We start from the raw sequence: 26,150 nt of genomic DNA, 5'->3' as shown, positions 1-26,150 counted from the left end.
GGGAGGATCGACTCTAGCTGCTTGTTCTCTCCAGCGGAACCCAAACTCGCGAAAATTTTCCCCGGGTTTCTTCCCAGTTCTCAATAATGTGAGACGGTGAGGGACTATCTCGAGATTGTACTGGAAATGACCTGCAAAAGCCTGCGCCAGATCATCCCACGTGTACCACCTACTGGAATCCTGCCTGGTATATCATTCTAGTGCAGATCCGCTCAGACTTTGGCCGAAATAAGCTATAAGCAGCTCATCCTTGCCGCCTGCCCCTCTCATTTTGCTACAGAATCCCCGCAAATGTGCCATGGGATCACCGTGCCCTTCATATAAATCAAACTTAGGCATCTTAAACCCAGCCGGGAGTTGGACGTCTGGGAAAGGGCACAGATCTTTGTATGCTACGCTGACTTGATTGCCCAATCCGTGCAAGTTCCTGAAGGACTGCTCCAGGCTTTTGAACTTTCTCAATACTTCATCCTGTTCAGGGGCCTTAGCCGGCTTCTCAACCTCTGTCGGCACTTCCAAATGTGGATTGTAAGCATGTGGTTCGGGGGCATGAAACGTAGGCTCGGGGGGATAGTATTGTGTATCGTGAGCCTGAAACAATGGCTCACTGGTCGTCCTTTGCAAAGGGGCTGATGTTGGTCCCACAAAAATGGGAATATTGGGTGTTGGGAGAGGTTGATGGGGTGGTGGAGCTTGGGAATCATGAGGGCTTCTTTCTTGATGATAAAGGGGATTTGGGCGGCTTGTAGAAGGGCCGGAGTGAGGGTATTCTGGCATGTGTCCCAGTGTTTCAGGGCTCTTTTGTGTTTTGGCTATGGCTAGCTGCATTGCATTCATCTCTAGTCCCATCCTTTCAATCTTTTCCATCGCTTCTTTTAACAACTGGCTCATCGGCCTTTCTTCCTCATTGCTATTCTCTGAAGTAGTCATGCTTGTTGCTACCGGTCCTTTGGATCTGGTTTGGTATGAGTGTGTTGCCAGAGTTCTTTAACAACTAACTTGTCTGGCTCAGACAACAACAAACTTTGTTAGCGTTAGATTTTAACAGATTTGATCATAACATATAGAGGATGCAATGCACCTAGGCAGTTAACCGTTTCTACATGCTTTGCTTCAAACAATATGCGTCATCCCGGTTTGCTCATTCGTCCCCTTTTAAAGTACTTTGGGAAGCCCTATGTTTTATTTTATTTTTTCTTTTCTTTCTTTATTAAAAGCGGTCGAATCTTATGGGGATTGCCTACGTATCACGTCCCCGCGTGAATCAGACCAGGCGTAGTTCTGCCATGAGGCTAACATTTATAAAAAGATGAACAAACATTACATTTGAAAACTTTGTAAAAACAATGTCTTGAAATACACACATTCAAATTGAAATAAAAAGATACAATTCTTAACATCTCATAACGTGCCCCACTTTCCACTTGTGTTGTAAATTATTAGATCATTTGCTCAAGGCGGGGCTTGACCCGGATGACCTCCTAATGTTCGATACATCCTTTCCAACTCCACTGCTAGATGACGGGCAAAGGTGGGTGCATGCTCTGTAAACCTTTCATAATCCATTCCTTGGCAGTTTACATAACTTTGAGAGTTGTAGACCGCCAGGTCGTGGATCTGTGCCCTGAAATCTTGGAGATATTGGCCTTGATTCTGCAACTGCTGCTGGCGAGTGGTGGCTATATCTCGGATACGGCTTTCACGATCTAGGGCTGACTCTAATAGAGCTCGGAGTCTGGCCTACTCTAATTTCATCTGCGCTCTTTCTCTATTAGTGTCCGCTTGTTGATGCTCTCTGTACCTTCTTGCCTCTTCTAGTTGTGCACAAAGTTGGTCTTCTGATCGTATCCAATGGTTTTTTTCCTTCTTGAATTGTGCCCTGTCTTTCTCGGATTGCCTATCTTGGCGTTCCTTATCAGATCTGGCTTCTTCGTTTAATTGTTGGATCCTTTCTTTTGCTTTGCTCAACGCCCTTTCTTTTGCAGCAAGAACGGAATCATAATCTTGCATTCTTTCAAAAAGATTGGCGATGGTTTTTTGATCCTTCCAATTCCTCATTGGCATTTTAGAAGCCTTTTTCATTCTCAGAAATCGAGCATGAAGACTTTCATTCTCGCAGGCTAGACTCTTCTTCTCGCCTTCAGCTTCTTGTGCTTACAAATCCTTCTCCAGACTAAGGTTCCTTAGATTTTCCTTTAGGGCATGGATAGTTGCTTTGTACCCCTTCTCTTTTTCTCCCCAGATCAACCGCTCTTGGATTTTATCATTAAAGTTTTGAATATGGGGTCTTTTAGTTGGCCTTCTTAGCTCAGGTTCTAGTACATCATCCACGCGAGACCGTTTCTCGAACCACCTTACATATCCAGGATTTATCTCACCCTTTGTAGTGTCTGGGACATGAGTATCGCTTTTCAAGTATCGACATCCATTCCACATCTGTTGAAGTAACGCCTCAGGAATAGTGGCCTCTGGGTGTAATTCGATTTCTTGCGTACTCAAATCTTCATCATCAGGAACTACTTGATATCTTCCTAGTTGTCTTAGGACTCTCAATGGCGCATACGGCTGGATGCTTCTCAATCCCAATAGTAGCAGATAACTTTTTGAGTTTGACATATGTATCACTTCCCTCATCGGGAGCCATCCCAGAGTCCATTCAATTTGATTTGCCGTTAGAGCCCTTAGCCGAGATACCCATACTTCTATCCCTTCTGGAACCTGATAATTTTTCACTCTTTCCTCATAACCCTCGATGTAATTATCGTTGCTTGGCCCATACTGTATGATCTTGGGCTGTTGTTGGAGATGTTCAATCAGCCACATTTGCAACAAAATTTTGCATCCTTCGAAGACTTTCGCTCCTGCTTTACATAAAGTCAAAGCCCGATAAATGTCTGAGAGAATGATGGGGACAAGGGTGTGGTTTTCCTTGGTGGTGAGGATTTGCACAACTTTTGCGGTGCGAATATCGATTGTTCGTTCTTTGTTCGGGAAGACCATGATTCCTAGAAAAGCCACCATGAAGGCGAAGCGACGGTGAACCTGCCATGCGTCTTTGTCTTGTTTGTTAGTAAGGCCTTTCTCATGAATTTCGAACCTATCTGACTTTTCGAACCTTGAATACAAAAAGTTAAAAGAACAACATCCGTTGACGACATTGCTTTTCCTGATTTGACTGCTGATGTTCAGAAGACCGAAGAATCGATGTACCGAGGGAGCCTTCGTGAATATCAAGTTTTGATTCCTTAAACTTCCGTCAAAACCAACATATCCAGCTACCTCCTCTAATGTAGGAGTGAGCTCGAAGTCAGAGAAACGAAAGACATTGTGAACAGGGTCCCAAAAAGTTACTAATGCCGCAATCAGATCATCACGGGGTTTAACTTTCATAATATCCGGGAGATTTCCCAAATGCTTGATGACCCACTTTTGACCATCTTCTCCTAATTCACACCACCACATTTGAAGCTGGAATAGAAACTCTTCTGTATTTGCGGAGGAGGGGTTTTGTGTGGTGCTCATTTTGTATCTGAAATTTAATTTAATAAAGTCAAGACTCATTTTGAAAACATACTCTAATCATTTTCAGTCAAAACTATTTTCAAGATTTAAAACTATTTTTTTGGAATTTTTCAAACTATTTTCAAGATTAAATACCTTTCAAGATTAAATACCTTTATTTCAAGATTTGAAAACTATATTTTACTTTAAAAAAAAACCATTTTATTCCTCCGCTCTTACCAAACCATTTTTTATTATGAAAAAAAAAACCATTTTATTTCTCAGCTCTTACCATGATTTCATTTAAGCCGGTCAGCAAGCATGTTCGAGGCAAATGAATGCACATATAGCAAGTAGGATGCATCAGGATGGTCTTTTTATTTCGGGTTCACCTGTCTTAGACAGACCCAACCCCTGTGTTGAGTCCCCTAAGTCAAATGCACGTGATGCAAATAAACGTTCCTACTAGGGATCCGGTACATGGCTGAGTTATTCTAAGTGTAAAACCTGAGGTTGATTGTTCTAAACCTGGCTTACCCAAACAGACAGTTTGAGCCGAAGCGGGGGCAACGTACCGGGAGCACGAAAGTCTGCCCGGCCTAGTTACTTGTCCCAACTCCGTCTTATTTGGTATGACTTTAACAGAAAGGTGGGTCACGCGCACGTGTACACCATAAATTCAGAAGACTCAGAAAGAAGGGGGTTTCGTAACAGTTGTATATATTCACAATTCAAATAATATTAAAGCGGTAAAAGCATCATTTAGCACATTAGGCATACATCATGTAAAAATCAGATAATAAATAAAGCCAAATAACAACAATTACTTTAAGCTCGAATTCTTAACCCTGAACCAGTGGTTCTGGAAGTAAATAATCCCCAGCAGAGTCGCCAGAGCTGTCACACCTCCTTTTTACATACCTGCTAGGGTACGAGGGAGTTTTTCCAATTAAAGGACAATCAAAACGGGATTGGTTTATTAATTTCAGAGTCGCCACTTGGGAGATTTAGGGTGTTCCAAGTCACCAATTTTAATCCCGAATCGAGGAAAAGAATGACTCCATATTACAGTCTGCGCACCAGAAATCCGGATAAGGAATTCTGTTAACCCGGGAGAAGGTGTTAGGCATTCCCGAGTTCCGTGGTTCTAGCACGGTCGCTCAACTATCATATTCGGCTTATTTATCTGATTTTAAATACCATTATGAACCAATGTGCCAATTTTAACTTTTTACCGCTTTATTGTTATTATTTCAAAAGGATGTGAACATCGCTCAAAACATGTCTTTGGACTGCGTCACATGAAATGCACCCACAATCTGGAACATATTTTATTTGATGTTTTGGGATTTGGATCTGGGTCGCATGAAATGCACACCCCAAGTTTTAAGAAAGTAGATTATTAAACACGCACCTAAAGAAGACTATCGTGTTATTATTTTGGGAAGGGCCGTGAAATTTGCTAAACGGCCCGTCCCGAAATCTAAGTATTTAATATATACATTTAGAGGGCCCCGCAGCTTCTACATTTTTGTTTGTCGAGGCTCGTCTCATTTTTATTTTAAAGGATAAACCTATAATGACTATATTTCCTATTAAGTTCGTCTCTAAAATAAAAGAAAATCTCTTAATTATTTACATGCTTGCAGATTATTTATAGCAAGATCCGAAATGCTTTTACAGAATAAGGAAACGTGACCATGCATACGGACAGCTGATCGAACATTATGAGCCCAAATCCAGCTCATGCGGAATGGGCCAGATCTGGGCCACTGTTTATCCGAGGCGGGTCTGTTTGGTATGTTTTGACCTGTGCTCGACCTTCATAAGGTTGAGGGGCGCGGACTTGTGCTAATTGTTATAAGGGTGTGGCTTGATAATTATAACGAGGCAGTTTATCAAAAGAGAATGAAAATTAACTGAGGCGGATAGTTTTATTCTTTGACATACATTAAAAGAGAATGCTAATTACAAAACACAACTAATTTCCAAGACATAGCCTAGTATACTGCCCATCCTTTTGTCTGTCAACCTAACCGACATATGATATTAAACCATACTACATTTTTTGTATTCACTATATGAAAGGACCAACTCCAATACCCAAACAAGATTGTAAACCGTTACACACTACATGATCATCTATATAGCAACTACATGTGGACATAGATGTCTTCAAATCTTCCCTTTTGTATTCATGCTCGACTTTCAAATTACATGGACAATATTAGTTGTGTACCTGGTATAGAGGAACAAAAGAAGAAGGAAAAGGATCAGCTGAGTAGTACACAACAAACAACAGCAACAGCAGATTCACAGCAACAACACATCAACAACAACCAGCCAACAATGATGAAGCTCAGCAAGGAGTCGAGCAACAAATAAACAATCCCAGAAAAACAGAGTAGGAAATAACAGCCCAGAATGTTGAATGTAACAGCAACAGAAATCCAATGACCACAAGAAAGCTTGGCAAACGACAGAAAAGCAAAACCACAAAGACAACCTGATCAAACTGGACTCTTACACAGTTTCTTCTAGATAATACTCATTCACAATGTTCTGAAATTTATTTCTGTTTTTCCTTTTTCAGTTTTCTTACTCACAGAATCTCTCAAGACTCCAAAAAAAATGAACTCCCCCTTTTCTAATGGAAGGTCTGCCTCTTTTATAGCCTAACCTTAACACTTTTCAGTCTGTTTGATAACTCAAAATTCCCCCTCCCTGTTGTTTTTCCACTCAGTTATTTTAAATAACAAAACTCCCATGAAATCCCTGACAGCCCCTCTCTCTTTTTGTTGTTAAAGTGTCCTAATCTCTTGTTTATTTAACCAAAGTATGGGCAGCAGGAATATAATCTGACAGCACATGCTGTCCCATTATTTTAATTCCTTAAAGCTAACCATACACAGGCTGCCCACGGTCTAAACCAAATAAACACGGCATCATATTTAAAATCAAAGTCTGAACTGCCATTATAGCCTTCCCCTAGATGTTCTTTAATTCAATTTGAACAAAATCAATAGGCAATATAATTCAGTTCCTAATGGGATTCAAATACAATTACAGCAAAAATAAACAACATGAATCAAGTTGTTACCATTAATGACTGAAACTAATTGACGACATATATCGACTCGACTTTATTAATCGTAACACATAACAATCAATCGTTCATATAAACAACACGTACAGAGTCCCGAATGACTTCAGACAACTTTGTTCAATCACTGGAAACCTATATGAATTATCTCGTTTGACGACTAATCTAATCGAACATGTATATCACAGAATACATTCAAATCATACACAGAAAACAATTGACCAAATAAAAGGTCTTTACAAAGACGGAAGACATTAAGAAAAGTATCAAAAAACACCGAACAAACACAACAGAACATGCTAACATACTCATCCACACAAAAACAGAAAAGGAAACCTTACTAAAAAATGTTCAAAGCAGGCCGACCCCAGTCCGAATTAAATTTGACCATTTGAGGCCAAACAAACTCTAACCAGGGTGTTCTCAAACCGAGAACCCCTTGGTTAAGGTCTATTAGACCTCAAACCCTCTATGAAGCAGGTCGGGTTCCTCAGGCTCTTGTGTTCTAAGGTTCAGATTTTCAGATCTGGTTTTTTAGGAGTTGTGGGTAGATTCGGACCAAACCAAGTTTGGTTTGGTCACGAGGAGAGTCCGGGGAGTGTTTGGTATGAAGATGGGGAGGTTTGGTATAGATCGAGTTTTGTCTCGAATCTTCAAATCCAGATTCGAGACGATAGGAGGTGATTCGAGGTACATGGCTAGTGGATTCGTGTTCAGGGTGGTTGGATGCTTCAAGGATGTGAAGGGGGTGGTCACCGGCATTCATGCCGCCGGGTTCTGGTGAAAAGGAAACTAGGGCGGTGTTAGGGTTTGGGGGTTTCAGGGCTTGGGGAAGGAGACGAGTGAAGGGTGGGGTTCGGATAGGGGGCGTGGGGTGTGAGGGAAAGCTTATATACGGAGTATGGGATTGGATCTGAGCCGTTAGATCAGATGATCTCAACGGCTTGGATCTGATGGTGAGAAATGAGACGGGGTCGTTTGATATTTAAACGGGGTCGTTTGGTTTAAGTGAGGGGCTGGGCTGAACCGGTTATTGGGTCGGGTTATGTTAAATGGATCTGGGGGTGTAATCCTGGCCGTCGATTCACTCGAGATCAACGGCCCAGCTTAGACGGGACAGAACGACGCCGTTTGGACCGTGTCCGGGCAGCCTGTGTTTGGGCTGTTTTTGGGCCTTAAAATCTTGAAATAAATAGGCCCAATCCGGTTTTCTAAATAATTTGCACTCTTTTTCTTTGTTTTCTAATTTTAAAAATTCAACTAAATTAAAAAATGAATTTGAAATACCCATTAATCAATACTTAACACAATTATTCACACACCTATATAAGAAAAATTTAAAATGGTTAAATTACAACCTAGAAATACATACATATTTTTTTGTATTTTGTTTGATTAATGATTAAATGCAAAATGGACAGGCCCACAAACACATGTCACGGAAAACTCGAAAAATTATACAGCGAAGTCATTTGTCACTATTTTTATTTTCTTTTGGAGCGATTGTCTGTGAAGCAAAAATCACGTGCTTACAAGTATTTGCAATGAAAGAGCATGTGAGCTATGGTTTCATTCTCAATATCACACAATGAACATACAGTATTTTTTGCTATGCAAAGCAAAGCAAAAGCGATAGTTATTAAATAGGTCATACATTGAAAGGCGAAATAGTAAGACACAACATTGCCACTAGCTATCTTAGACAAAAACCCTACTAGACTAGTCGCACAATGGCACGAAGTAAGGCAAGACTCAACTACCTCCTAACCTACAACCCTAATACTCGACCTCCACATCTTTCTACCAAGTGTCATGTCCTCGTAAATCCGAAGCCTCGCCATATCCTGCCTGATCACCTCTCCCTAGTACTTCTTAGGCCACCCTCTAGCTCTTCTCGTGCCCTCCACAACCAGCTGCTCCCACCTCCTTACCAGAGCATCTGGGCTTCTCCTCTGAACATGCTCAAACCATCTGTTAATGATCAAAACCCCCATATTGATTCAAAGGAAGATGAAGAAACAAGAAAGAAGAAGATGAAGGAAGATGAGGAAATGAGAAAGAAGAAGATGAAGGAATAAAATAATAATTTCTGATGAATGGTGCACATGTGAATGGCACATTGATATACTACAAAGTAAATAAATATTCCTATACCCATTCCCATTCCTCACACACATTCATTTAAAATGATATACAGTTGAGATGTATGGGCCACACATGAATACACATGGATATAGTACAATGTAAAGGAATATTTATTTACATTCTTTGGTATCTGTACAAAGTTTTTGTATAAAAAGGACCAAGCTGTTAATAAGAAAGTAGAGAAAATTTCTCAATTTCAGTCTCTTTTCTTTCATGGTATCAGAGCAGATTTAAGCTCGATCCATTCACAAATCATCTCAAGTTTCTATCTGATTTCTTCTCCCTTATCCATTTCTGGATTTAACCATGACTGGTACTGAAGTAACAGCTGCCATCACATCACCTAGATCCACAACCAGTGCAGTCAACAATGACTCCAATCATCCCTATCATTTGCACTCTTCTAATACTCCAGGTATGGGGCTTGTGAGTTCACCATTTGATGGAAGAGGATTTCCAGGATGGAAGAGGTCTATGCTCATTGCAATCTCAGCCAAGAAAAAGCTTGGATTAATCAACGGATCTGTTGCTGAACCAGCAATGGATGATAAAGAATATCCATTGTGGAGTAGGTGCAATGACATAGTTACCTCTTGGTTGCTAAATTCTTTGACCAAAGAGATAGGTGACAGTGTTATCTATTCAAGGACTGCTAAGGACCTTTGGAACAGTCTGGAACACAGGTTTGGGAAGTCTAGTGGAGCAAAATTATACCATCTGCAGAAGGAAATTTCAAAAACATGTCAGGGAAACAACAGTGTCACACCTCCCTTTTACCCGCGCCACTGCAAAGGGGCGCAGATGGAGTTTTTCCAATTAAAGGACAATCGAAACAGGATTTATTTATTTATTTTAGAGTCGCCACTTGGGAGATTTATGGTGTCCCAAGTCACCGGTTGAATCCCGAATCGAGGAAAGATTGACTCTTTGTTACAGTCCGCAAATCAGAAATCTAAGTAAAGAATTCTGTTAACCCGGGAGAAGGTGTTAGGCATTCCCGAGTTCCGTGGTTCTAGAACGGTCGCTCAACTGTCATATTCGATTTATTTATCTGATTTTAATACATGTTGAACCTATGTGCAAATTTCAGCTGTTTACCACTTTTATTATTATTATTTTCAACGAGAATTGCGACGTCGTGAAAATACATCTCGAACCACGTCACATCAATGCACCCGTGGTTATTGACACATTTCAACTCTGTCGAGATTTGGATTTGGGTCACATAAATGTGCACCCGGGTTTAAGAAAGTAAATTATTAAAGGCGCGCCTAAAGCGACTAGCGTATCATTATTTTGGGAAAGGCTATGAAATTTTGCTAAACGGCCCATCCTAAAGTCTAAGTATTTAAAATAACCATTTATTGAGGGCCCCGCCGTTTGTATGTTTTATTTGGCGAGACTCGTCTCATTTTATTTTATTAAAAAGCCAACCTAAAAGTGACTACGATTTTCTATTTGTCTCTAAAATAAAATAAAATCCTAATTAATTATTGTGAGATAATGAGATCCACCACCTATCCCTTGGGTATTATCAGTCCATCTTCCATTTAATCTCAGACCCAAATGGCCCAAGCTGTGTGACCCAAGACGCCTCAACTGACCAGGCTATGGAGGACAGATCGGGAGATCGATTCCCTGAGCTGGGCAACCCGTGTTTTTCCTAAACTATAACCAAACATCTCTGAAAACTGGGCCATCGGCAGCCCAGTCACGTAAGGCCCAACAGCAGGCCTAGATTTGTTACACTTATTTCAAATTACTTCACATATGCCCAAATAGTTCACAACAGAATAACCAATTCATACAAGCCAGCTAAAGGCCCAATTCAAAATAAGGTATTATTCAAATCACTACTACTAGATTAACACTTAAACACATTAATATTTCAAACCAGCTGGACTACAGAATTGAATCAACGAGACACAGACCTCTTTTAAACTTGTCTTTCTTCTTTACGATCACTAGAAACAAATTCATGTTTAACAACACTCATTTAAACTAACACTAACAATTAACGATTGGAAACTAACATTATTTGCTACCACATTACAACATACTGAACTATTTAGAGTGTACAGTTAACCTGAAAGTCTATGCCACTGAATTCAGTGTTTAACTACCAAATCTATAATCGAATAAGGTGAGATTACTGATCCCATATAGTCCTCGTTAAGTACACATTCCACAGCTTCAAATTTCATCGAGTGTTAATCATCTCAAAACATATTTCAACTATCATTTATAATGGAATAACAACAGACGCCTCATCCAGCGAGCAACTGCCCAAATACTTTATTTCATGCTTAATCTCAGAGTTACATCATCAGTGAGTTCATGTGTGTACCAGGTATGTAGAACAGAAAAATGGGGTAAGCAATCAGCAACAACAAAAATCAAAATACAGCAGCAGAAAGCCCAACACAGTAGCTTCAACACCTCAATCCAGAAATCCCAGCAACACGGAGAAAACCAGTAAAAATGGAGAAGAAAAATAGTCCGGAAATCTCTCTTTGTTTTCTCTTTATAGATTTGAACTCTCTCTGGTGTTCTTCCACTCTCAATATTTCAGAAAATTTGGTTCTATCTTTTTTACTCTCTCCAAAATGAATTCTGCCTCTGTATATCCAGTGTATCCAGAGTGTATATCGAGTGTATACCGCTCTTTCCGCCCCCTTTTTTTTTCTTCTCCTCTATTTTTTCCTCTTTTTTGAACCCTCTTCCTAAATTTTCTATTCTATTTATAGTAAAATTTTCGAAATTTTCAGATTTGTTTTTTTATTATTTTATTATTTTTTAATTAAAAGAAATCTCACTTACAAATTGCTTTTATTTTTTTAGAAAAAGAAATCCACCTCTATTTACTTTTATTTTTAAAATTCCAACTTTAATTACTTTTATCTTATTTAAAATCCCACTTTTTTTATTTTTTTAAAAGAGAATCTCACTTTATTTAACTTTTCTTTAAAAAAACAAACCACTTTCTTTTCCTTTTCCTTTTAAAAATGCTACTTTCATTTACTTTAAATTTTTTAAATTTTCAGATACCTTTATATTTATTTTTTAATTCCAACCTTCTTTTACTTTTTAATTTTTTAAAATTTCCACAAAACTTTTTATTTTTTTTAATTTTCTACATTCTTTTACTTTTTTAAAAAAAGAATTCCACCTATTTTTAGTTTTATATTTTTTTATTCAATACTTCCCTTTTTCTTATTTTTTAAATCATTCCCGAAATTTTATTTTATTTTTAAAAAAATAATAATATTTTCGGATTTTTTTTTTATAAAAAAAAATAATAAAAAAATATTAATAGTGATAATTCACCTTTTAATTTTTTTTGTATTTTTATCCTATAATAAAAAGTGTAATAAAGCTAAAATAATAGTAGGTTAAAACCCCCTAAAATATTTATATAAAAGAAGTGATAAAAAATTAAATGTTGTCAAAAATTAGGTGTTCACAGATGCCCTCTTTGCTCGAAAACACAAAGAGCTTTCGGGCAAAGATAAAGTGAACAATGCGACTAATTTTTGATCATATCGTTATTCAAAAGAGGAAGAAAATAAAAAGGAAAGGCGCAACTGAGTCCTGGTTTTGGACAACCTACATATCCCTGGTTATAAGGGAATCAGGTCGCGTGTAGTTCAGAATTTTTGATAGCTGGGACTACCATGAAGCTGTGGTTTTACTGTTACTGATGTTGCTGCTGCTGTTACTGCTTACCGACCTCCTTATTATACCTTAATAAAAAATAAAGAAGTTATACTAAGCTATGGTCTATGAATTACAAAGATTTATTCTCAAACTTGGTCATGGGACTGTTGTTGCCTTGTTGCCTCACTGTCTTGTTGCCTTGTGTTTCCTCTGATGTTTCTTTACTTCTGACTTGACTTGTATTCTCTCTTGATTGCCGAACTCGAACTGCTTATTTCCTTCTTGTGAGCTTCGCATTATTTTTCCTTCGAAGCTTGACCTGCCTTCTTCTGACCGCTGTTGCCTTCCTTCTGATTTCTGAACTTGAATTTATGTTGGGGATTTTTTGTTGTATTCCTCTGTTTTACTGACTTCAACAACTACTTAAAAGATAACGCCTTTCCGTTCTTCAGGCGGGCTCCTAACCTCAAAACTTGAAATGTAAAGACTGAAATGTATTCCTCTGTTATATGGGCGGGCTCCCAACTTCAAAACTTGAAATGTAAAGACTGAGATGTATTTCTCTGTTATATGGGCGGGCTCCCAACTTCAAAACTTGAAATGTAAAGACTGAAATGTATTCCTCTATTATATGGGCGGGCTCCCAACTTCAAGACTGGAAAATAAAATGACATTCCTCTTTTCAGGCGGGCTCCTGACTTCAACAACAACTTAAAAATAAAACATCATTCCTCTCTTCAGGCGGGCTCCTGATTTCAACAACAACTTAGAAAATAAAACGTCATTCCTCTCTTCAGGCGGGCTCCTGACTTCAACCAACAACTTAGAAAATAAAACGCCATTCCTCTCTTTAGGCGGGCTCCTGACTTCAACAACAACTTAAAAATATAGCGTCATTCCGATCTCCAGGCGGGCTCTTGACTTCAACAACAACTTAGAACTGCATTCGTATTGCCATTGTTCCCCCTTGCCTCTGGCTCCTGACTTCAACAACAACTTAAAAATAAAATGCCATTCCGATCTCCAGGTGGGCTCCTAACTTCAACAACAACTTCGAAAAATAAAGCGCCATTCCTTTCTTCAGGCGGGCTTCAACAACATCTTCGAAAAAATAAAAACGTCATTCCTTTCTTCAGGCGGGCTCCTGACCTCAACAACAACTTCGAAAATAAAAACGCCATTCCTTTCTTCAGGCGGGCTCCTGACCTCAACAACAACTTCGAAAATAAAAACGCCATTCTTTTTTTCAGGCGGGCTTCTGACCTCAACAATAACTTCGAAAAATAAAGCGCCATTCCTTTCTTCAGGCGGGCTCCTGACTTCAATCAACAACTTCGAAAAATAAAGCGCCATTCCTTTCTTCAGGCGGGCTCCTGACTTCAATCAACAACTTCGAAAAATAAAGCGTCATTCCTTTCTTCAGGCGGGCTCCTGACTTCAATCAATAACTTCAAAAAATAAAACGCCATTCCTTTCTTCAGGCGGGCTCCTGACCTCAAAAACATCTTCGAAAAAAATAAAAAAGTCATTCCTTTCTTCAGGGCTCCTGACCTCAACAACAACTTCGAAAATAAAAACGCCATTCCATTCTTCAGGCGGGCTCCTGACTTCAACAACAACTTCGAAAAATAAAGCGTCATTCCTTTCTTCAGGCGGGCTCCTAACTTCAACAACATCTTCGAAAAAATAAAAACGCCATTCCTTTCTTCAGGCGGGCTCCTGACCTCAACAACAACTTCGAAAATAAAAACGTCATTCCTTTCTTCAGGCGGGCTCCTGACTTCAATCAACAACTTCGAAAAATAAAACGCCATTGTTTCCCCTTACCTTCTGAACCATTTTCCTTCTAACTTGAATTATCTTTCTTCAAAACTACTTCCCTCAAAACTTGTACTGTCTTCCTTCTTCAAAACTACGTCCCTCAAAACTGGTGTCTCATTTCTCTGCAAACTGCTGGGGATAACACTTTTTCAAAAATATGTTATATTACTCCCTCAAAGACTACTTCCCTTAAGACTGATGTTATCTTCCTTCTGACATTGCTTTCTTTAAAACTTGTTTTGCTTTCTCTCGAAAAACTGCTGGGGATACCGCTTTTCACCAAACTTGTGTTAGACTTCCCGAAAATTTTCGAAATGAACGAAAATTTTCTGCCCCAGTTTCACAATCTTTCTTGTGGCACATCTTTTCGTCATCAGTAACATTCCCTGTCCCTGCTTCAAATCAAAGAAAATTTGGTCAGTTTAAAACGTGGTGGTTGGTTGTGATACTCCTGCTGGGGATGCTATCAACTATTTTCCCATCTATGTGTTGTCTGACCATCTTGAAGCTTGGTTGATACCTTCCGACATTCTTGACGATTCCTTATTCACAAACTTCTTAACCATTTTCCCAGTCTCCTTATCTGACCTCATGTATTTTCATGACAACTGATTTCACTTGAAGATCTTGCATGTTCATTGATTAACCACTCCCTCCATCGTCTGTGTTACTGAAATACCTTTTTTCGGTGCAGACCCAATATCTTCTTTTGCAGTACTGTCCGTGAACTGGCATTTCCCCAACCTTTGAGTCTCCTATGAATTTCCCAATTATGTCCATTGCTTTCCGTGTTGTTCTTTCTTGATTTTCCGCTAGCCTTGGCCTTATAACCCTCGATTTCTGCTGGGGATATCCTTCTTGACACTGGTCCATCCTTTTGTCAATCTCATCATCGAATATACCCTCGGTTCGATCCCCCTGGCCCTCTTTTTGTTGCACTGTCCCTGAATTGATATGGACCAATCTTGGGTATTTTGCGCGAACCTCAAAACATGTTGACTGTTACCAACTCATTGCGCTTGTTCTTTCCTGACTTATACCACTTTGATGTACTAGTCAGATCTCGTCTTGCATAATTGGAAAGCTGATGGCAAATTTTGAAATCATTTCTCGCTTGTTCTGACCAAAGAGACTCAAGAAGAGGAAATGACAAAGGTAAAAGGAACAGAGTAAAAGGCAAAAGAAAGAGATGACTCCTAACAAGAAAACTACAAAGTAAAACCTATCAGATGTGGATACCAACTCTATTGGCCATGACATGCACACGTGGCCTATCCTCCGTCGTTAATCGTCTTTTACAATCTTCGTCTGGTGCTTTCCTGTGTGATTCTCAATCTTTATTCTACTTGTAGTGCCCGAAGGGTTTTCACTATCAAGCCTCTCTCATTTTAGTTTTTCTCTCAACTTATAGCCAACTCAAGGTGCCCGTGAAGGTTTTCACCGATAAGACTCTCTCATTTTATTACTTTTCTGTTGGGGATTAGAGTGTTATTCTCGACTTCCATTTGCATGACTTAGCATCTTTCGAAGACTGGTCAAAAGGTCTTTCTTGGGACCGTAACGTGAGGTTTTGGATAGGGCTAGAAAGAAAGGGTATTAGCGGATCAAAACGAATCAATTTGGGTTCAAAATTTACAACCTTCGGAACCAGATTTCTTTACATAAAATACAACTTCTGCCCCAGTTTCTAGCTTGGGGATTTTTGATTTTTTGTTACACTATGACCGAGCCGTGAAGCGCCTACGTATCCTCTTTGAGGAATCAAGTCAAACGTAGTTCCCAATTCCTTTTTTTGTTTTCCTTTCCACTTATTTATTATTTTCTTTTTCTTTTGCTCATTTCTCCTTTCTCCTTTCTCTTTTATTGTTTTGTTGTTTCTGTTGTTTTCTTTTTCTTTATCTTCCATGCTTGTGTTTTCTAATCTTTTCTACTGATTCCGAACGAGGGGTATTAAAGAAAACCAATAAGGCTCAAAGGGTTAACGAATGATAAAGTGTTTAGATAGAAGAATAAAATGTCTTCGTCATTCCAATCTTCAAAACATGCCAAGCACAAACAACACAATTAAATATTCGCCACATCTTCTGATTGTGCCGGACTTGATAACCATATCCACACATTCGCCTTTTCATTTGTCATTTTTAAAACACCGTTGGGGCAATACTCTTACTTTCGTTACCATGAACGACCCCCTTGTCAATATGGCTAACTTGCTTTTATGGTTTTTCTTTATGTTTTACTTGCCCCAGTTTCACGTGGCCCGGGCTTCAAATGATGTCAACCGGTTTTTATTTCCCTTAAGTGTCCCGATCATCTCCCAATGGCTTTATAATTAACTCTTAAGATTAGGCCCAAACTGTGCGCGCATGTGATGTCACTAGAATCGGCGTTGAACAAAGACAAAACAAAAGGATAAAAAGAGCTAAACAAAGAAGATGACTGGAGGTAACAAAAGACCGGAATTTGCATTAGACAAGCAGTGAAATGGTCCGTATAACGAAACAAGCAAAACAACTGGGGTACAACCTTGGAACAAACCTAACACAATCCTAAACAATACTAAACAAACCACTATGACAAAATAGAAGGATAAGAGGGTTTGACACAAGACAATGTCTGGATTGCAACCCTGCAAATAACCCAGACAACAGAAATGATAACAAAATGAACCACCAAAACTCCTCCCTGACCAACCAAGAAAGGGGCGTCTTTCCAATTGCCAAGCTCGACATCTTAGCCACTGAATTCGGCATCAACATTACTGGGACCTCTACCAACTTCCATCTCATTGTTCTTAACAAATTGCTCTTGGGTTCCCTTTGCGGGCTCATTCTTAAGAGCAACCTCTGATAGCACTAAAAACTCTGCAACGTGCGGACCTCCGAGGATCTCAGAAGACTTCTCATATTCCTTTTCAAAACAAGTCATATTCAGCATATGTATCTCATTACGATTAGGCGACGGACTTTGGCGAGTGTCTGTTGCATCTGGATTTTGCATGACAATGTCACCTGCATCAATAAGCTTCTGAATTGCTTTTTTCAGCTTCCAACACTTCTCTGTGTCATGCCCCGGGGCATCTGAGCAATATGCGCACCTTCGAGAAAAATCAAACTTCTTTGACAGAGGGTTTGGCATTTTTATATGAATCGACTTCAGCATGTCCAATTGCTTCAACTTTTGGAACAAACTGGCATATGATCCTCCAACAGGGGTGAAAGCCTTTTCTTTCTTCAGCAACCTCTCATTCTTAAATGCTTGATTGGGGCGGAAACCTGATCTAGAGGGCTTTCGGTAGGCTTGTGAGGGTGGATAGGCATTTTGTGGAGCTGGGTACTGGGAAAGTGAAACATGTTTTTGGGAGTCCTGTGGAGAGAAGTAGGGAGGGGAGTAGTGTTGGGAGAATATAGTTGGATGATGAGTGATGGAGCTACTCGGGTGGCTGGGAAAGCTGTTATAAGTGGGTAGATACAGAGAGTATGGGGGATCATCCGTTATTGTGTTAGGTGCTTGGGTAAGGACAAAGTTCAAGAAGCTAGGCAGTGGCGGGGGTGTCGCTTTCCCAGTCATCCATGCCTGATACATGTCTGCCACATGTTGTCTCAACATTTTTACCTCTTCTACCAACCCGTAGTCCTATTCAACCAACCACTTTCGGGCATCGGTACCAACCCACTCAGTTCTGTTGCTCTCTGCCATTGTCTTTTTCCTTTGTGTTGCAGGGAAGCATTACTTTAGAATCACAACCAACCACCTTTCTGGAATTGGAAGAGGACAAAATGGAAGCAACCTGTTAGCGTTAGGGTTTTCAACAGATAAGAAAATACACATTAGGGATGCAATGCAACTAGGCAATTATTCTATCATGCATTTGCTTCAGTTACGTGCATCATTCCGGCTTCTTGTAATTGTGCTCCCTTTTTTTTTCTTTTTTTTCTTTTTTTTCTATTTTTCTTTTTTTTTCTTTTTTCTTTTTAGTGGTGGTCAAATATTATGTGGATTTCCTACATATCATGTCCCCGCATGAATCATACCATGCGTAGTTCTGACCACAAGTGCGAAAAAAAACAAAGACACCATTTTTTGGATTTTTCAATCTTTATTAGCAAAACGATCTATTACAAGGTAAAACACTTTTTGAAAGGAAACTGATGGACTTGACACAGACTACAGCCTTTATGCAAAAGGGAAATTACAAACTCCAATGGACAACAGACTCTGAAGACAAAGAACATACAGACTTCAAACTGTGAACGTCTCAGAGTTTTTAATTTTGGCGCCTGCGGGGCGTTGTTCGGCCTCGCCGTGGGTTTTGGTGCACAGCCCCTCTGCAGATCTTTTAAATCTTCCATAACCTGGTGGACATGAATCATTTTTGAAGCCAAGAAGGTGGCACGGGACATATCCTCACAAGCTAGGCACTTTATGGTGATGTAGTGCCTGATATCGTCGATTCTTCCCTTGATTCTATCCCTTTTCATAAGAAATCACTCTATTTGTTGATTCCGTATCCCCAGCACTTTGAGCGTTGTGAAAGAGTTGATCTTGAAACCCATTCATCTGTTTCTCCATCCGGGCCATCAGATCATAGCTGCGTTTCCTATCTATTCTGGCATCTTGGGCTTGTCTAAAGATCCGCTCTTTTGAGAGTGGATATTGTTTTGCTCAATATAGTGATGTTCCCTTCGTAGTCCCTCTTTATTTGCCACGTATGCTTTGCTCGCGTTTATGTACCTCTCGAAGAAATCTGCCTCGGCTTTACAAGCTGTGAGAGCTCAGTACATCTTGGATACCATCATGGGGCAAACGTGCTTTCGTTGCTGGTAATCAGGGTTTTGACGACTCCTGCCACCTTTAAATCAATCTTTCCGGGGAAACACCACAATGCCTAAGGATGGTTACCATGAAGGCGAACCGCCTATGTTTATCTCATTTTGTCTGACTCCCTTTGCTGCAAACCCCGCTTTTTGGATCGTCGAACCCTCCTATACGCCCATGAATTGCAGAGTAGAAAAACTTTATCCGACTTAGAGTACGAGACTCCCTTGCTTATCCTTAGTAGATCCACGAACTGGTGTGTGTTGACGGCTCTTGGAGCAATCAGATATGTCCCTATAACCTGCTACCTCTTTTGGGGTGAGTTTAAAATCTGAGAAGTGGAATACATTGTGGGCCATGTTCCAAAAATGTAACACGGAGCCTTTATGATATCCCCCTAGGGTTAAACTTCAACAACCCAGTGAGGTCTCCCAGGTATAGCTTGACCGTGTCGCGCCCTGATTCGCCCAAGTCATCCCACCATATGTGAAGCTCCGAAGGGATCTTGTTCACTATAGATATGTGTAAATTTTGATCTGTGCTCATTCTGCACATTTATTAGAGTGTTTAAAATTTAAGACTTATTTGACTCAAAATAAGATTAACACACATTTTTCAAAAAATAAAATAAAAACCCGATTTCGCAAATACGGCTTTCAGCACTTCGAGAACGAAGATTTTAAGGCTGTGTCGGCTCACTGATGAAAGCCTTGCGAAAAATGACCACAGGTGGCTGTTCTTGCCAAAATGACCTTTTGGCGCCTTTTTTAAGGACATTCGGCTATTTCTGACAAGAATGACATTACTCTAACTATTTTCCAAATAACAGTAAATTCTGTTCTTTTGGATATTTTTGCAAAAAAGGGAGGTTGGACCCGATGAGGGTTGCCTACGTATCTCACATCCGATGAGAATCAAACCGGCGTAGTTCGGGCAGATAAAACAAACTTCTTTTGAAAACAAGATTCTTTTCAATGGAAAATAAAAACCTTTTTTCATAAACACAACCTTTTTTTTAAGCAATCCACTAGGCATAGCCTAGGGTTGATTTTTATTAATAAATAAATGGAAAAATAAAGTGTCATGAAGTATTAAAAGGTGCACGAAATAATTTTTGTAAATTACATAATACCTATTATCAAAGTTGAGTAAAGTACTCAAAGTTGATATCACACTTTGTATAACTAAAATCCATGCATTAGTAGACGCCTTTCTCCTTCGCATTTGCTTAGTTGTAATCTCTCCTCCACATGGAAAGTCGACCTAGTGTTGCCTCCTTGGATGCGTTCGTTTACTCTTCTGATCCCACTCGTATACTTCCCGTTGCTGCGCCTAACACAGTGGCCCTTGTTTAATGGTTGGGCAATATTTAATTACCTATATTGTCGAAGACCGAGCTAGACACGCTCTATAATTTATCGTTTTGAGCCATTTACATGCTCAAGTATCAAAAGATGTCCAGAGAAAGCATGCGCGCATCAAGCTTTGATCCATCGTGCTTTGAGAGCATGCGTGCCTCACTTTTGTTATTTTAATCTCTACAAATCACGTCCCAGATGCTAGCTTCCAGCATGTATTTCTAAGTGAAAGCATGCATCCCTCCCTGATGTTATTTTAGTCCCAAAAATTCGGTTGTGGCAGCTGCCACCCTCCATGCTTTTATCAAAGTTTTCTGATACAGTCCATTGCACGCGTTTGCTTTGTTGTTCTGTTCCTGCATTCCTTTTTACTCGATTGCATTGCCCTTCCCAGGAGACAGGCTTCACGCTTTCCACAATAATCCATGTGCGCACATGAGAGGGATTCTCAAAATTACAGCCCTTCATACCTGCATTTCATACAAAATCCCTAGCGTTTTTGCACAAACTCCCTCTAGTTTGTTATATGTTACTATGCATTTATTCACGTTCCCATCTTGTTCACTGCTCTTGATAAATATCCTCCTCCCTTAGGATTTGTAAATATTGGTCGATTAAGTTGACATGCCTCCTACTCTTCCTTTTCTCTTTGCCTCTTATCTTCTGTTCACCTTCACCCTTAGATTTGGACATTGCAGCTTATCTTCATTAACCAACCTCCTTCCCTGTGCATCTAGATACCAGAATTGTTGGCAATCTATTTCTCCATGATCTAAAGCATAATTAGCCAAGTGATCTGCCAGCTTGTTGCCCTCCCTATGAATATGAGTAACTGTGTAATTGCCCCCATTCATTAGTTGCATCATTTCCTCTACCTGCTCAGAAATGATCCATGGTGGTTTCCAGATCCCATCCATTATCATTTTTAATAACATTGAGTCAGTTTGAAGCCATACATGAGAGTATTGATGAAATCTGCAGAACCTTAGTGCTTCTACCATGGCCTTCGCTTCAGCTACTGTGTTTGTTGTCTCCTCAATCTCTTTCCCTACTGACTTGACTATGTCACCATTTTCATTTCTTATACAAAAACCTATTGAGCTCCTGCCTGGATTTCCCCTCGATGCGCCATCTGTATTAACTTTTAGCCATCCTGCACTTGGAAATTCCTACATGACTTTTGTAACCTTAAGTTTAGGAGTGAAATTTTCCATCATAGCTAATAGATCTTGCCATTTGTGAGGTACCGTGTCCATCCCAGGCTTTCTCACTTTCACCAATGCCTGAAGATTTGATGAAACTTGATAAATCACCCTGCTAGTTGTCACCGCCTCCCCATACTTCATACTATTTCTTCTTTTCCAGAGTTCCCAGACTACGCATGAGGGGAGTGCTTGCATTACTGGTTTTAACCTTAAGCACACATTTGCATTCTAACATTTTGTGATTGCTTGGTGCAATGTAAGTCCCTGCACATCTATTCCTGCCCTCGATAGAAAATACTTCCAAGTTGTCTTTGCAGTTTCTGATTTAAAAAACAAGTGCTGAAGAGATTCCTCGTCAGGCTGTACACAACACCAACATTTTGATGGCATGCAGTAACCTACCATTTTCAAGAAATCATCTAAAGGTAGCTTTGCTTTCCACACTTTCTACATGAAAAATACTATTTTAAAAGGCAGTCCCTTTACCCAAATCATTCTATAAACTATTCTTGGTTTGTCTCTTATTCTCGTATACTCCCATGCTGACTTAACACTGAAATATCCTCTTGTTTCCAGCATCCAAAAAGGCCTGTCAAGAACCTGCATAGGTGAAGGTGGTTTGATTTTCTCCAGAATGTGTACTGCTAAGTCTTCAGGAAGCATTTCAAATAGCCTGTCCACATCCCACTCACCATCTAAGGTAACATCATGTACATTATGTACATTTTCATCAATGCCAAAGTCCTGAGGAACTAAAAAATATAGTGCCCCAAGACCTGTCCAGTTTTCATACCAAAAAAGTGAGGATCCCATTTTTGTTTGCCAAAGGATTTGATGTTCAATCATATCTCTGCATTCCAACATTTTTCTCCAGATGTGAGACCCCCTTTTCCATGGAACAATTACAGAATTTAATTTTTTTACAGTATTTCTGACATACGAAAGAGCTCCATAGGCTTGGTTTTGTTCTGAAATTCCACCACAACTTGCTGAATAATGCCTTTGTTACATCGTGCAGTGACCTGAAACCTATTCCTCCTTCCTCAACTAGCATGCATAAGGTATTCCATGAAGCCCACTGCCTACTAGTTCCTCATACAGTGCTGCTCCAGAAAAACTATGCAAACAATTTGTGCAACCTATTTATCACATACTTTGGAGGGTTTACAGCTGATAGTAGATGCATAGGCATGCTTTGCAATACATGGGATATGAGAACTGACCTTCCCCTACTGATAATAACTTGCCCTGCCATGAATGCAGTTTGTCCATTACCTTAGTAATTAGGGGCTGATAGAATTCCAGTTTTCTCCTTGCATAAAATATCGGACAACCTAGATATATGATAGGGAAATCATTCCTATGAATGCCTGTGATCCTTTCCACCTTGTTGACCACTTCCATGTCTGTTAAATGATGCAGGTACATAGCTGATTTGGTCTTGTTAACAAGCTGCCCAGATGCATCTTCATATGCCTTCAGCACTCGCATAATCAGCATCAGAGATGTTTCATCTGAGGATGAAAAAATAATCATGTCATCTGCATACACCAAATGATTGATCTTTGGACTCCACTTTGGCATCCCAAATCCACAAAAATACAGGTTAGTATGTAGTGCATTGAGACCCCTTGATAATGCTTCTGCTGCCAAGATAAACAAAGTTGGAGATACAGGATCACCTTGTTTTACACCCCTTGAGGACTTAAAGAAACCATGAGCTTGACCATTGATTAGAATAGAATACCAATTGTATGAAACTAATCCAAAGACAATCCCTATTAACCTTTCTGTGAATCCCATCTTTCTCAGCACCTTTGTTAGGAATAGACAAGATATTCTATCATAAGCTTTGGTCATATCTAGCTTCAGGATGACATTAGGTCCAGCCTTAGTTCTAAGCCTAATGTCAGTCACTATCTCCTGAGTTAGAAGGATGTTTTCTACTATATTCCTTCCCTTAACAAAACCTAACTGTTCCTCCGATATCAGACTTGGAAGAAATTTATCTAGCCTTTCATGCACGACCCTTGATATAACCTTATTAGAAAAATTACTGAGGCTTATTGGTCTTAGATCAGAAAAAATTGTAACTTCTTTTTTCTTTGGTAGCAGAACTAGGTTGGTGTGTGTTAAACACTTGGGTAGCTCATGACCATTGAAAAAAGCCCTCACCATGTCGTACAGGTCATCCCCTATTAAGTCCCAACAAGAATGATAGAATTTGCCTGTCATACCGTCTGGCCCCCCCAGCACTATCACCATTTAGTCCGAGTACTGCCACTTTAACCTTCTCTTTTGTTGGCTGCTTAATCAATTCTGCATTCTGCTCAGTGTTAATCAGATTAGGAACATGCTCTAGGATCTCAAATGATGAAGGTGTAGCTGCTTCTGTGAACTGTTCCTCGTAGAATTTGATAGCCTCTTCTGCAATTTCTTGTTCTTCTTCAATCCATTTTCCTCTACTATTTTGAATTCTTTTAAGAACTTAGTGTTCCTATCCCCTTCCTTGAACCAAGTCATGCCTGCCTTTTGTTGCCAATATTTCTCCTCTAGTGCAAGATATTTGATCAATTCTGCCTGAACCTTTTGTAGCCTTTCCCTGTTCATCCCCGTAGGATTTGCTTCAAATTCTGCTTCATGAACCATCACTACCTCCTCCATGCTTGCTATCTTTTGGAAAATATCTCCAAATGTAGCCTTACTTCACAGTGAAAGGGCCTTCTTTAATTTTTTAACTTGTGATTAAAAAGGATATAAGGATTTGCACTGAAATCAGCTGTCCAATTCTCTTTCACCACATCTTTAAAAGTTGCATGTTCCACCCAGAAATTCAAGAACTTAAAAGGATTTTTAATTAGTGGATTCTCAATATCACACTTCAGATACATTGGACTATGATCGGAACCAGTCTTTGACAAATGTTGCACCTCTATTCCTAGAAAAGTTTGTTGGAACTGAAGATTGGGCAAGCATCTATCTAGCCTTTTGAATATACAGTCTTCCTCTACTCTCCCATTCCACCATGTAAATATGCTGCCTTTAAATCCAAGGTCGAATAGATTGCAAGTGTTGATGCAGTGTCGAAAATCATCAATTTCATTCAATGACACAGGTAACCCACCAAACTTCTCTTCTTCGTCCCATATTACATTGAAATCACCTCCTACAAGCCATGGTGCATCCATATCCCTTGCCATTGCATATAATGAATCCCATAATTCTATCCTCTCAATTGCATCACATTTTGCGTATATCAATGTTAGGACAAACTCCACATGCGATTCAGTATGAAACAATCTTAGTGTTAATTGTTGCACCATATTGTACATAACAGTTACCTCAAATACCTCATCTATAAAAGCCCAGATCTTGTTGGAAACATTTGAAATTGCCTGTGCAAGTCCTATCTTGTTTCTGTACCTTTCCAGTTTTTTTGCTTGTTGCTTTGGCTCCATTAATCCTACAAAATTATAGTGATTTTGCCTATGCATTTTTGTCAACCTTTCAAAGGCCTGCTGTGTGTTGACTGACATTATATTCCAAATGAGAGCATTCATCACTGATTGTTGGATTTAGTTATCATTCTCCTTGTGTGCACCCCAGCTTTTGGTGCTACAACCCTTTTCCTTTTTTCTTTTTTTTCTCTTGTTTTTTTCGTTTTTTCAAAAAATCGACAGAGTTTCGACGCTATTCGGGCATTGATGATTTTTTCCAAAACAGGCGATTAACTCTCTTTAACCCCACACACTGCTATTTCTCTTTCCTCAAAAGCCGGTCAGCATGCAAGTCCGAAACAAATAAATGCACAAGTAGAAGCAAGTAAGATGCATCAGGATGGTCTTTTGTCATTTTTTTTGGTACACCTGTCCTAGACAGACCCAACCCATGTGTTGAGCCTCCAAAGTCAAATGCACATGATGCAAACAAACGTTCCTACTAGGGATCCGGCATGAAACTGAGTTATTCTAGGTTTATAACCTGGGTATTTGTTCTAGACTATGTACTCGAGTGAACAACTCGAGTCGAGGAGGGGGCTACGTACCGGGAACCAAAAGGCCATCCGGCTTAGTAACTTGTCCGGTCTCTTTCTTATTTCAGGGTATGACACTAATAGAATAGGGAGTCTCAACCAGTAAGCACATCCCCGGAGGCAAGAAGAGAAGGGTTCGGCACAGTTTATACACATTTCGGATAATATCAAAGCGGTAAAAGCAATCAATTAACACATTAGGCCCAAATCATGTAACAAAATCAGATAATGGATAAAGCCAACTATAACAATTATTCTAAGCTCAAATTCTGAACTCTGAACCAGAGATTCTGGGTTCGGTTCCCCAGCAGAGTCGCCAGAGCTGTCACACCTCCTTTTTACCCGCGCCACCGTAAAGGGGCGCAGAGGGAGTTTTTCCAATTAAAGGACAATCGAAATGGGATTTATTTATTTATTTTAGAGTCGCCACTTGGGAGATATATGGTGTCCCAAGTCACTGGTTGAATCCCGAATCGAGGAAAGGATTGACTCTGTGTTATAGTCCGCGA

At 39.7% G+C, this 26,150-nt stretch overlaps 2 protein-coding genes across 2 annotated transcripts; both read right to left on the bottom strand.

The window, feature by feature from the left end:
• Window positions 1-21,059: 21,059 nt before the first annotated feature.
• LOC142170146 (uncharacterized) lies at window positions 21,060-23,786 on the bottom strand. Its single transcript, XM_075231969.1, has 4 exons — window positions 22,832-23,786; window positions 22,095-22,384; window positions 21,907-22,006; window positions 21,060-21,556 (listed from the first exon to the last, which is right to left on the bottom strand). The coding sequence occupies exons 1-4, from the start codon at window positions 23,784-23,786 to the stop codon at window positions 21,060-21,062; spliced, it is 1,842 nt and encodes a 613-aa protein (XP_075088070.1).
• Window positions 23,787-24,334: 548 nt separating this feature from the next.
• LOC142170145 (uncharacterized) lies at window positions 24,335-25,168 on the bottom strand. Its single transcript, XM_075231968.1, has one exon. It carries the CDS (start codon window positions 25,166-25,168, stop codon window positions 24,335-24,337), a length of 834 nt encoding a protein of 277 aa, XP_075088069.1.
• Window positions 25,169-26,150: the final 982 nt, after the last annotated feature.

This window comes from Nicotiana tabacum, chromosome 16, assembly GCF_000715075.1.
Source record: "Nicotiana tabacum cultivar K326 chromosome 16, ASM71507v2, whole genome shotgun sequence".
Taxonomy (NCBI): Eukaryota; Viridiplantae; Streptophyta; class Magnoliopsida; order Solanales; family Solanaceae; genus Nicotiana; species Nicotiana tabacum.
The sequence above is the reverse complement of the archived record's forward strand: the minus strand, read 5'-3'. Positions and strand labels throughout refer to the sequence as shown.

Excerpts from the sequence above, each read along its gene's own strand:
- LOC142170145 (XM_075231968.1), bottom strand. The coding sequence starts at position 25,168 with ATGAATGCTCTCATTTGGAATATAATGTCAGTCAACACACAGCAGGCC.
- LOC142170146 (XM_075231969.1), bottom strand. The coding sequence starts at position 23,786 with ATGGTGAGGGCTTTTTTCAATGGTCATGAGCTACCCAAGTGTTTAACA. Across the intron at positions 22,007-22,094 it reads TAGTTTATAGAATGATTTGG|GTTACTGCATGCCATCAAAA; the intron begins GTAAAGGGACTG and ends TGAAAATGGTAG. Across the intron at positions 21,557-21,906 it reads ACTGCAAAGACAACTTGGAA|GATGGCTAAAAGTTAATACA; the intron begins GTATTTTCTATC and ends TTCCAAGTGCAG.